The sequence below is a fragment of the Tetrao urogallus genome, assembly GCF_951394365.1.
Source record: "Tetrao urogallus genome assembly, chromosome: 5".
In the NCBI taxonomy this organism is placed as follows: domain Eukaryota; kingdom Metazoa; phylum Chordata; class Aves; order Galliformes; family Phasianidae; genus Tetrao; species Tetrao urogallus.
In genome coordinates, this window is record NC_136818.1 from 45,943,985 (window position 1) to 45,957,398 (window position 13,414).

General features: G+C 40.4%; 1 protein-coding gene across 1 annotated transcript in view; it reads right to left on the reverse strand.

Annotated features, from left to right (window-relative positions):
• The window catches only part of PIK3AP1 (phosphoinositide-3-kinase adaptor protein 1), a gene marked incomplete at both ends in the record, with an annotated part of 38,621 nt that overhangs the window by 4,984 nt on the left and 20,223 nt on the right, over nucleotides 1–13,414 (reverse strand). The window contains 9 exons of the mRNA XM_079535897.1: nucleotides 940–1,145; nucleotides 2,072–2,134; nucleotides 2,931–3,110; nucleotides 4,534–4,629; nucleotides 8,584–8,773; nucleotides 9,743–9,939; nucleotides 10,644–10,776; nucleotides 11,777–11,919; nucleotides 12,787–12,931. Coding sequence (XP_079392023.1) covers nucleotides 940–1,145; nucleotides 2,072–2,134; nucleotides 2,931–3,110; nucleotides 4,534–4,629; nucleotides 8,584–8,773; nucleotides 9,743–9,939; nucleotides 10,644–10,776; nucleotides 11,777–11,919; nucleotides 12,787–12,931 — 1,353 coding nt within the window. The remainder of the gene's footprint in view (nucleotides 1–939; nucleotides 1,146–2,071; nucleotides 2,135–2,930; nucleotides 3,111–4,533; nucleotides 4,630–8,583; nucleotides 8,774–9,742; nucleotides 9,940–10,643; nucleotides 10,777–11,776; nucleotides 11,920–12,786; nucleotides 12,932–13,414) is intronic.

A 13,414-nucleotide genomic window follows, 5' to 3' on the forward strand; every position in this document is an offset into this window, starting at 1 on the left:
CCTTTCTGTACTAACAAAAGATAATTCTGACTGTAGGGACAGATTTCCACACATCGGAGAATGATGGACAATTGAGAGAACTGGGATGTCCCCCAATAAAGCAAGAGGGCTCACCTGCAAATATAACTGGGAATAAAGTTTATTTACATACCACTTATTACCTCCCCACTCCTTTCCTTACTATAAGGCAGCTTTTACAGCAGAGAAATAAATACATATGTGAAAGTGAGAAAATCCCTGAACAGGCAGAGAAGCAGAAGGAACACAAGATACCACAAGGCTCCAAAAGAAGCAGGGAATGCTTTCAAATAGGGAACTCCATACTAACAAGATAACAGAAACCTGAAAACGTGACTGCTAGTTCCACCGGTCATTGCATTGCTGCTGCCAGCAGTTGAATGATTTCCTCATTCAACTCAACCACGGCACTTTCACTAGACTTCGCCCAGCTACAAAGAACAGGCAGTTCTGGATGCTGCAGGAATGAAAGCCAAAATTTTTCAAATGACCTGAGGAAGCATCAGTCCATCTATAGGACAGGAGTTTAATGGCAACACACCATCTGGGACAGAGTCTTCATTGATCTGAAATGGATGGCAACTGACAACCTGAACGTTCATTCACTGAAGTCCCTGCCAGCAAGTAGGGGCTAGGTGGAAAGAAAGGTAATTTAGTTATCTGGATTGTGCCCGATTCCTAGCATCCTCCATCTTTGAAAGACTAAAGCTATTACTGCAAGACAAACAGAACTATAAAACAGTTATCTGCTTGCTGCTTCATGGAAACAGCCCCTCAAAGTCAGAAGAAAAACCTGCTAGTGGGGGGACTGTGAGGAGTCTTCCTGCTCCAACCTGGAAAGGAGTGTACCTACACTGAAATGTTTAGGATATATGCTTAGAGAGATCACTGTATTTCTTAAACAGCGGAATAAACCAGTACCTGCTGGAAACGGAATGATTCTGATCTCTTCTTCTGGTTTAGCTGCCACTCCTTAAAGTGAAGTACAGCTTCATCAACGTTGAGTATGCCCATTTTCACTTGTTCTTGTAATGTGATCAGCTGCCGTTGACCTGGGGTTTTCATTCCAGCAAATGGATCATATATACTTGATTGAGACAGGTCTCTAACAGGCCTGACCATCGTTTCTGAAGAGACAATAAAATATCACTGAGCTCGTGTTATCTGCCCTCCTTGCTGAATACAAAGCAATTCAAACAGGCTTGATGCCCTATTACTGAATAGGCTGAATGTTTCACTAACCAGAAGAGTATTTTGTCTTTATCTGTCCTGACACCATTTATCAAGGCTGAAAGCTTGGGAGGTAGTACTGTGCATAAATATGTCCTAGAGATAATCTCTATGCTTAAAATAAAATAAATTTAAGTGAACAGCACACCCTCCTTTAAGCACTTTGTTTCCTCATCTCAAAAGTACCTCTCTCCCCTGAGTAACCCATAAAATAGTGTTTCACTTTGCAATCACAAAGCTGGACTTCCTAATCTGTGCAATGTAACTCCAGCAACTGAAAGCTCATCCTAGTGATGCTGGCTATTTTTACCTCATTTACAACATTAAAAAAGGAGTAACTAACACAGGAGATAAGAGATAAAGATGGTTCCTAGCACTCTGACAATGAACTGGATTAGAAGTTAAAGAGCAAGGTCATAATTTTGGAGCATAGAGATCAATGGGAGGCAGTGCACTACAGGTTAAATCCCAGGAAGTAACAATCAGCAGGCAGTGACTACATCCAGAAGACCAGGAGTGGAGTATCAGCTCCAAGAAGCAATATGGGTCAAAACAAAAAAGGACTTCAAACATCATTAAAATCCCATCTTAGGATAAACACTGAGACAGGAGATATGTACTGTATGAGATAAAAGAGCACTCCTCACACTGCGGATGTAAAAGTTTGCAGTGTAATGTAAGGTCAAGTCATTCATTTAGGACTATTATCCCCAGTCTTATAAGACAGTGTTCTGTCACATACACATCTCACTTGAACAACACTACCTCAGCAGATTTGCTTTTGGATTACTTGAAAGATATTCAGGATGAACTTCTGACTTACCTTTCCTCACCTTTCCTCTAGGGACATAGAGATTCTCAGGTCTTTGAGCTTTCTGTGCAAAAACTGAAAAACCAACAATCTTTAGACACTTATCACAAGTTAGGAAGACAAGTAGCAGGATGAATAGGGTAAGCATTCTCAATTCTGCATTGCGTTACAGCTTCTGTTAAGCTCCTACTGAAGCCTAATAAGACCACTAAAGAAAACAGAATAACGAGCTGTACAGTAAAACTCCCCTTCTGTCATCTTCAAAGAATTTAGCCCAGTCACCTCTAAGAGAACTCTGGAAATACCTTCCTACAGTAGTGTAATGGTGAGAAATTGAAATTACTGAAATTACTTTCCCACACTCAACTAGAGTTCTTGTTAGTGTGTTTGTGGAATATGACAATTTTCACAAGGGGCTTAGGTAACTAAGAAGAAGTTTTCCTTAGTTTCAATTTGGAATCACTTCAGAATGAGGTACTGTCCTATGTAAATGCCATTGAACCAACGATACCATTACAGAGCAGCAAGTTCTCAATTTATTAGCTTGATCATACCCTCACAATACCAAAATCTTTCATGTTTAGATGGATTTGTTTATACTGGCTAGGGGCAATCTGTCATCCTCATGTTTTCATTAAGAGAAATCTCAGGCCAAGACCTCTGGATACAACAACTCCACATTTTCAGAGTAGGCAGAAAATGAAAAACAGAAATAAAATCCCAAAGGTAATCCAGTTCCTATGGTTGAGAGACAAATAATCAAAGGGTCACAGAAACACTGAGTAGATATTCTTAGTACGTATTTGGTAACTGGAGCCTCTGTCAATGCCATTCTAAAGATGACTGGTAAAGATCGCGGTACCCAACTCACCTTTGGAGATGTACAGCTCATTGTCTGGCTGTGGAGAGCTGGATTCTGGTCTTGGAACAGGAACTGGAGGTCTGCTAGCCATTTCCTGGGGAAAAGTATCTTTTTCCACTGAGTAATAGACATCTTCACCATACTGCTGGGAATCTCCTTCCCCAGAATCTGGTGCATCCATGCTACCACCTACAACATAGAAAGGCTCGTAAGAAAAATAACCTGTCCCCTTCACTGAAAATTGGATCCCTCCAGGTGTGGAATGTATCACATTTTTACCAACCTGGTCATTTCTCAGGTAAAAATACACAGTTTTGCAGTGAATTACAGTGCCAAAGACCTTCAAGACAGGATTCCGTAAAGTCATTAATACCTAGTAGCATGTAAGCATTTGCTACTAAGCTTGTACTGTGTGCTTTGGTAAAGAAACCACAGGGGAAAGTCTAAAAATTGGTCTAAGAATTATTACTGACACTGGTAACCAGGAACATCTTAAGTTCCAGTTCATTAACAGACAGTAGTTAACAAATCAAATAGGGCACTGATTTCCAGAAGTTACTTGTGGCTGTCTACAGAACATTAGAGGGAATTTTTCTTTTTTCTGAAACAATCACAACCAGCTGACAATTTATTTGACTTGAGAAAAACAGAACTCAGAGGGAGCTGGCTGCTTGCATCCGCACTTAAAAGACCCAGCTCGTACTACACCACCTTTGTCACCCCCATTCTGTTCTCACTAACCTCCCTGCAAAATCAAATGCTGTCATATCTAATTTAAAAGTCAGTTTCATGCATTTGTATGTTGGGAAACGATCGGCTCAAAATTAAGACAATTAAGAGCCCTTGGACTAACTGCCTGCACTGTTACCAAGTCATAAATGAATAACCTAGTCATTGGACTTACTTGCCTTCAGTGCTGCTGTACACCTAGCTAAATTAATGCAATGAAAGCCAGAGTATCAGTGCTGGCAGAGGAAATAGAACAATATGTTAAAAGACACAGTTTTAATGTTGCTCTGAATGCAGCTGGGTAACCCATGAAAAGTGAGTCTGGATCCCATGGAACCTGGTGAGTTGGGAAAGTGCTTGGATGACCATGTCATGCAAAAGGGTATAGCCCACAGCATGTTTGGGAACCAGAATTTCTTTTCCAGTTTCCAGTCTGCTATTTTCAAATAGACTGACTTGTGAATAAAGCATCCGCATTAAAATTCATCACTAGCTAATGCTGCTCCACTTCATACTCAGGCCCTGCCCATGAGGTGAACCTGCGTGAGCATCAAGACATCAGATTTAATTCCCATTACAAAGATGAGGACAAAGACTGCCGTTTCTGAACAGATAACAACTGTGTGCTTGTACTCACTGATAAGCATAGATCAGACAAGAAGTCAGTCATCTCTCATGGTAAGATACAAACCACACTAGTCAAGTCACCTCATGAGCTCTACAGGATGCTCTTAATACTACATTTTATCTGTACCCACTAAAGCAAGGCTGTCTGTGTCAAATAGTGAGTACTAGCTCCTGTCTCAACAGATCAAGAACAAATCTCAAGTTCCATTTAATTGTTCCATATGTGTTGCTCCCCTCCTCTCCAAACAGGTCTCACCTTCTAAAAACTTGCGGAGCATCGAGTCTTTCACAGTTAGAGAGATTTCATCTCCAGAAATTGGAGTGTCTGCCTTGGACTGAAGCATTTCTACATCTGAAAAAGAAAAATCAGACCAATGAGCCTGTTGATTATGTCCTTAAGCACATTGAAAAACATCATACAAAATGACATGACAATTCTGATTGGATTTTCATTTTATAGTGAACATCAAAAATTACAGCAGACAACTGACCAGACTCTTGCCTCTAAAGGCTCAATAAATTGCCTGTAATATAAATTGCAAATAATCGAAGTCCACTTCACACAAACCTTTGCCAGCAGTCTGCTACTTATACTTGAAGAAAACAGAGGTGACTAACATTGCTTGGTGAGAACTTCTGACAAGGCTCCAAGCAGACACTAAGGATTTCTTTGTGCATGTAATGCTGCTCTGAAGGGCCAGTGGGAAGAGTGAGCTGGAGGTTCTGGATGTCAGTCTTCACAATTTAATAACCAAAACACTTTTCTTCAAAGAGACTTTTACTTCCCCTTTGCAGGGCTTAAGATTTCAGAAGGGAGCTCAAGTAACTTGCAAACAGAGAAATGTATAGAAGACGCATTATGACCCATTGACCCCTTGCTAGAGCTAAAATACATATGCATGCACACCGTGTAACAAAAGGTTATATCCTTCTCCCTTTAAACTTTTTTAACCAATAGGAGTTAAGTATTTCTGCACATGAAGAAAGCTGCCTCTTTACACAGACCTATCCTTTATGTAAGACAAAGGTTTCAATGTGTTGGTATAAATTACACCCCTGAACTTTACAAGTAGTTAATATTTTGCTGCACAGTTCCCTCAGTTTGCTCAAGGAAAACAATGAGGCTGCTGTTCCTTGTATCAACTAAAGAAAAAAAAAAAATAAAAACCAATAAGGACAGCGTCAAAAACTCAGTCTTAAGAGAATAAAAATAGTGGGAGAGGGAAAGGATACGTAGGATGTAGAACAAGGGCATCATAAGTACCTAATTTTTAGGCGTTGGAGCTCTACAAATTACAGCACAATGTATTTTATTTGGTTGAAACTCTCACGGATAAAGGACGAAACTCAAACTCTTTTGGTTTGAATGTCCACAGAGTTCATAGATAGGGAAACAATGTCATGAGTCAGGACTTGTTCCCACCAGGATTTGCCACTGTTAGCAACTGGCCTTGCATAGACAAAATGCAATCTAAATGTTTCCTCAAGTAAAATGGCACAACAATAAGCTTCAGCCTTACCTACTAAGCTGACTTATCAAACATAAGTCAGCAAAGAAAAATGCAAGAGAAGATTATAAGTGCTATCATTCTGTACTCTCTGCAGGAATCTTCTTGCTCAAGGTACTTCATACACTGAATACACACAGAAAAACCTGGCAGTTCAATCTTCACATGAATCACCAAGGTTTTCAGCATTTTCTAGAGTCCTTGCACTTAGATTCTCCTTCCCTACGCTGATTCTAGACTACTCACAAATACTATTTTGTAACATTCAGGAGATGCTGGTGAGGGGGAAGCAGAAAAAGTAAAGCATTTTATCTGATGCTGTAGTTTGTACTACAAGATTGGTATGATAGAGATCACTTTCCCTTCTTGCTATTCAGCTGTTGTTTGTTACAGTCTGTGAATGACTCAGCTAAACAATATTTACCTGTGATCTACACCAGCTTAGAGCAAATTCCAATCATATTCAAGAAAGTTGTTTGACATTGTGAGTATTCGAAAAGGGTAATAAAAGGAAAGTGCTCTTCTGAGGTAGGAATGATAACAGTTTATAAGGAATTTAATGAAGCAATTCAATCTCATTTTTTTAAAAAAACAGCAAACAAGGTAACAGCAGGAACTGCTAAGTTCCCGAGTTAGGAGTACTTTCTGATTTGCGCTGCTCAGGCTACTAAGACCCACACAAAACTTACAGGGACCACCAGCAACCCTCAACAGCAGCATTCGACTTTCTGTAGCATCAGTTTAAAATTGGCCCTTTTGTAGGTTCTGCACTTTCTCTGCAAATGTTTCCCCAAGACCAAGTGCAGATAGAAAAATCAAAACCAAAAACACATTAAAAGAAATGAAGTGGGATGAAAAATGTAAGAACTGGTAGAACATTCTGGTATCAAAGTATTTGTTGCTACTTTTCTCATTACAATGGCTCTTTCTTTTCAAATCAGCTTCTGCTAGGCAAGCTGAGTGTTACCAACCTTTCTTTGATCAGTCTCCAAGAAACTCATGGAAACACATTCTGATTACAACAAATGGGCATGCTGCCACAGTATGCCTACATTTAAAACAGCCCAGGTATTGTCCTCTGTGCCACAGCTATAAGTACTTACATAAGGGCTATTCTGACCTGCAGAAAGTACTTCAGCAGCAGATGTTTATAATTTCCTAGGGAATTTTTCCATCCCCCCAAAATTAGGTCAGTACAAAAGCTTGAAGTTTTAATTTGTGACCCTAACCAAATGAGTCCTGAGCCAGCCAGCACTCCTACCAATTTCAGTGGGCTTTTTCTTTTTCGCTGGTGTTCTAAAAAATGGTGAAACTCTCCCATTTTGAGAGAACCAGTATTGGAGCACTGTGCCAATTTAAACTTACCTGTTATGATACAGGTAAATTATAAGCATTGTTCGGATAAGTTGTAAATATTAATCAGGCAAAGATTAATAGGCTACATAAGAAATAACAGATATTTTCTGTAAAATACTCCTGACTGGAAGGTGACAAAAATATGTCCACAGCAGCAATACACTGGGAGAACCCCAGAAAAAGCAGGGTACTCTTCTTTCTCTTACTGAGCCACATAGAACACTTGCTCAATATTTTGAAACAGACTCATTTAGCCATGCTTTCCAGCACAGAAACTATAAATATCTATTTCTGGGGCAAGCTTGGGTTTTTACCTTTCCAGTCCCACTAGTCCTGCAGAGCCTATATCATGCGCATACACCAAGAGAACTTTCTGTTGCTGACCCTGGAAACCTCCATCATCCTGCTGATCCGCCTGTGCTTGCAGAAGGCTCCTCTAAGAGCAGCAGTCTGCTGGACTTTCCTGCTGAGGAGACCCACGGAAAGCTGCCTGACTGAGGCTTTGACTACACAACTCTTCCCATCCATAGGCAGCCATGTGTTGGCTCTCCATCTCCATGCCCATCAGCCAAGCATGCTGTGTATGGTGCACTCCATCCAAAGTGCCAGCCACATTCCTTTCTAAGATCTGATTAAGCGAGGGCAGGAAAACCTCTCTACCTGAGCTGTTAAACTTAGTGTAGTTTGTTTGACAGAATGTCGTATTGTAATTTACCAGTTTTCAACTAGACTTTCCGAGAGCATGCGATTTACATCCATGATAGAAAGGAATACCATTTCACAGTTTCTGGGATTTCTGTACGTCCCAGAAACGGAAGACAATGAGTTGGTCTTAGTGGTATTAAGCATGCTTTTCTCTTCTTCAGAATTAGTCTGTGAATCCCATTCAGAGATGGGGAAACAGTTCTTGATCTTGTAATCTTGCTCTGAAGCCTTTGAGCAATTTTATAAGCCAGTGTAACGTGATGGAAAGTGCAGCAATGACAGCAGAGCAGCAGGATCCCAGGCTGCAGCAAGTGCGGATTTGCTCAAATGCAACAGCTGTGGGCACAGGAATAAAGGACAGAAGCTACTTACCTTCAGAAAGCCACAGGTATACAAGGATCTCCAAAGAGATACCCTAGGCCTCCACTGCCAACCTTTACATGAGATTGGTAAAGGGTGGATCCTGGCTCCACCCCTTCCGGTCACTCAAGAGCATTGCATGCACCTAAGCTCCCCTGGGTTGGCCCTGCCTTCTTCCACCAGGAGCTCAATTACTGCTACAAGTTGTGACTCAGCATTTCCACTACAACCAGCCAACATCAAAAGTGGACTTTGATTTCCTTACAGTGGAAAAACTATAACCAGCCTTTACTCTTGAAACTCAACCAGGACGTATTAAATACGAGAGAGAGCAACTGAGGTTTTTAAGCCCAAAATATCGTAGTGATTATACATACAAAGATCTTCTGGGGCACCAGGGACAAATCCAGCCATAGATTCATAAAGCTCTTCGTCAGAACCTGGGTTTAAGGAACATTTCATTAACAGGTCAGTAGAAAGATGAGCCATGGATTCATAAACAGACTCATCCTCTTCGCCTTGCATCAGCTCTTCCTTAATGTGACTCTTCAGCATATCTGCAGTTTCCTGTAAAGAAAAGAGTCCAAGGAGGAAAAAAAAAAAACAAAATCAAAGAATCTGGAGAATAAGCACAAAGCAAAACACATCACTCTTCCACCACTAGTGGAAAAAGCCTTCCAAGAGCACTCCACTCCCAAACACTAAGGCTTCTCATAGGAGCTAAATCCATACTACAATTCTTTGGGGCCAGCCTCCATGATCTAAGTTGTAATGGCAGACAATTAAGGTGAAACAAGCAGATGCTGACCCATTCTGAATAACCACTAGTACCTTTCTGCCCCTCAGTTTCATTTTCTACTTGACATCTATAATCTCCTAGAACAAGTTCATTCTAAAATTACAAAGGCTTATAAATGGCTATTTTGGAGTAAGCGTAGCTTACCATAAAGGGAGTTTTGCCACATGCAGAGCACTTCCAAGAAAACAAATTTTAACTCTGCTAACTAGATTCAGTTTCAGCTTTTTGACAATAGCAGTAGCATGTAACACCTAGTGGGAGTATACAGACCACCCTTTTCTCTGAAACTAACAGGAAACCTCATAGAAGTCAGCTGCTCAAGTAATACCAACAACTTTCGATTCACAGGACAGCAGAACTCTTTCTCATAAATTTCTCACATGGAGGGAGAGGAAGGGGCTGCAGTTTTGCCAAGATCAGGAGGTTAGAAATGTACATGAGGAACCATGTGTCTGCAGAAACATTACTGGATGGATGAATGACAAGGAAACCCAACATCACAGGCTCTGATTCCATCTTTTTTGTTCTTTCCCCTATGAATTATCCTGGCTCCAGAGATGAAACCAACCCTCAAGCACAGAAGCTTTCTTGGTGGCTGTACATCTGCCTCCTACACCCTACCACATCACCCTGCACCCTTTACTACCTCAGCATTCCTCACACACAACACTTTCAGTGCAAAGCTTGATATCCACATTTGCTGTAGGACAATGTAGAAGAATGCTGCTCCTTCTTACCACGTATTCATCAATGAATTGTCGGAGGTCCTTAAAGCCATGCTTTTCTGCTATTGTGTTTGGATAGTGACCATATTTATTGGCTACACTGTAGGCCTGCAGTGCTCCAGGGCATGTCAGCAGCAAAGCAGTAAGGTTTTTCAGCCCATATCTTGCAGAAAAGTGAAGCAGTGTTGGCAACTCCTCATCCCTCTGATCTGTGAGAACAGAAGCCTGTTAGAATCTAAGTTTTTCTCCAGCAGCAACAAAGACAGTAAATGAGAATCTAACATCCTAGCAAGCACACTGACTGAAGTAGGCCTGAAACCCTGAGAAGTACATATACTGTTTTAAAACAGAGCTAACTTCACACAAGTGAAGTCGCTGAGGTATCCAGCACATCTCCAGGTCTGAATCCTATCATCTATAGCAAGGAATCTGGCACTGTATTAGCTGAACGTAGATAGGATCGGAGGTTTGGAAGGATCTCTTAGATCATAATTCCACTAATTTCCAGCTGCTGTAAGGCAACCACATCACAGTAATACACTGATCCAACTGCCGACTATGCACCTTGGAACAGATTCACAAGGTTAGAAAAGGACTGGAAGAAATGCCACATGGGACCAAGAGAACAAGTGAGACATTCTGGGGAGCACTACCTTTTGACTTCAGTTGTGGCTGAAGCTGTCTACATAGCCGTATCTGTCAGACTATAAGAAACTGATGCAATATGTAACAAAGAAGGGTCACACAACCATATGGAATCCTCCCTCTATAGGCATCTTAAATTTAGCTACCTGGCTAAGATTTAAGACTTTTTCAGATAGCCTATCCAGGAACGATGAGCTACAGGTGCTCCAAAGTAAAAACAGTCTATAGACATGAATTTTAAAAATAAATCAAAAATCTTTCAACCTACTTGTTGTCATATCATCTTCTTCCAGCTGGTTGATTCCAAACAAGTGTAAGCCACTGGCAGGAATGTTCTTCTTCAGTGACTCAGTCAACAGTTTGTCCAGAGCTTCTATGCTGTATGGAACGATTTTAAAGGCCTAGAGATACATGGAAAGTGATTTTGGTTGTGGAATTACAGAGATTTATTTAAGATGAGATTTACGTCGTTATGTATTAAGTTTTATTTATGTAGTATATATAGGGGAAAAAACTAAGCATAAACACTTAAGGTGGAACTGTTTAGAATAAGCAAGGAACACAAAGAATTTCTTTGTCCAGAAACAAAAGATCATTAATCTGAACAGATGAGAACCACACACTCCACAAGAAGAGTACAAGAAGAAAGTCATTCACACAACTGGAAGCACAGAAGACTTACTTCCATCTCTACCTTGATGGATATAATCTCACCATTCCAATGAAGTATTGCTACTGTTTTAAGTACAAACGAATCAGTTTTGAATTGCCCTGGTGCACATTCTGGGTTTTGACTGGTTCTTAGCCAAAGACTGTGGAGCATGCCTATTCCCCAGGTAGGAGCACAGCCCAGTAAAAACTGCTTATTAAGTTGGATTTAAAAGGAAGTGAGAGACAACTTCTTTAGTGCTGGTGATCAACACTACTGTACAGGCTTCTATCACACAGCTAATAGGGACATGCAGACAGGGACTAAAGACAACAGACCTGGAGAACACGTTTGTACAAGTTTTACTCTATAATAGGGCTCAGCTACACTAACTGAAAATGTCATATGAGAATTAAGGATTGACTTAAAATAAATAAGAGCTAAGAATAAACAAATACTTTTATTTTACCCTGCTTAACTCACAAAGTTTGAATCTGTTATCATCACATCTTTTCCAAAAACCTTTTGGTTCAAATATCCAGACATCTGTAGTAATTTGACTTGTATCAAGTTTGTCGTTCCAATCTTCTCAAAGCAAGGTCTAAATAGGGACAGCAGGGCTATGAGAAAGTCCCTAAAAAACTGTTTTTCTTCATTTCAGAAGAGCTACCTTGTGGCAAGCACTTTTGCTTATATTCCCATATCTACTTTCTGACAAAAGCCATGTTCCGGCTGTTTGCTAGAGCTTTTACCTGGCACATGAACTGTACTGGGTTGGCTGCATTAGCCAAGAGACTGCTGATTTCCTCCATGTCAGTATGATAGGTGACACTCGTTTCTCCCACCATCAAGTCCCCTGAATATATATGCAGAGGCACTGTCCCAGAAGTTAAATCTTTGAAAAGGAAGAGAAGAAATCATCATTAAGAACAGACAAGGGAAACACTCCACTCCAACAGCTCTGCATCCCTCCTGTGCTGGGAGCCACGTAAGCTAGTTTCCAGGTGTTTAAATCCAAAGTCTTGATTTAGAGCAGATTAAATTAAACATTTTCATGTGACTTTGGTTACCTTCTTTAAAGCCATGCACTTGACAGTCTTTACAGGAGTCTTTGCCATAACTACTATTAGTCTCTCTATTCCTAGACATAGTATATTTGCTCTTCAACAGGACAGACCAAAGCAGATTAAATAAAATAATCCTGGGAAACTGTTATCAGTCTGTAGAGCTCAAAAACCTTGCCCTTAAAGTTTCGTGAACCTAAAGCTTAGACAATCTAAGCTTCTGTAAATATAAATATCCAGAGTGACAGAACATAACTGAATAAAAAGGCAAGTCAGGTTAAACAGTTTCAGCTCACACAGAGATCGTTAAACATTAAAAAAGTACAATAAGCAATTATTTACCTGCACTTATCTTCTCATGGTGTCTGTGAATACTAACATGATTATAACACTAACATAGTTAAGTTCAAAGCACTTTATGTGATGTCACCTGCTTGCAGAATTTCCAGTAAGGTGTTTCCACACTGCAATCCTGACACTGCTGCTGGGAAAACAGATGTCAAGCAGCTGCCTCGTCAGTTCCACACCACAGAAGTATCACAGACAAGAACACAAGTCCAAGATTTCCTGGTCCCACTGTTCCCCACATTGCAGTCTCTACCCTTACCCCTCTGATATTATTCAGGACAGGCAGGCTGGGAGAGAAGAGGTGCAATGAGGGGTGGGGAAGTGGGAAAGCAAATCTCAGCCCATCTTACTTGGAGCCTCCACAGATATTGTGTATTCATTCTCCAACTCAGCCAGCACACGCACAGATGATGAGTTCTCTGGAGAGAATTCAACTTCAGTTTTCACTTTGTCATCTAGTCTACATTTCATGATAATATAAACAGTGGTCTGTACCTAAGAGAAAAGACATTAGAAAACACAGGTTTACAATATAAGAACACTTTAAAGCCCATTTTCCAGAGATTTTGTTGTTATCATGACTAATGTGTAAATTAATCTGTAATTTCCACAATCCCAAGTGGTTTTCAGTAATACCTTCCAGTTATGGAATAACTGCTCAGGTGGCTTCTGTTTCATTTCGCAGTAGCACAAATACAGACATTAAGCTGATAAAAACTTGGTGATGCTATTTAAAAACTGACTTAGTTTCAAGCACAGCAGCCTCATCTTTCAAGCAGCACAGCCCTGTTCTTATGAGAAACAAAGAAAGAAGCTTAAAATGAATATATTCTGGAGATTAAAGGACTTGTAGAAGCTTTATCCAATTTCTCTTATTTTTTTCTACCCTGCAGCATGTGTCTTTAGCCTGAACATTAGAAGACTAAAACTTCAGCTTTGTAAAATTCTCCCCGGCTCTGCTTTTAAGAAGTTAGTTAC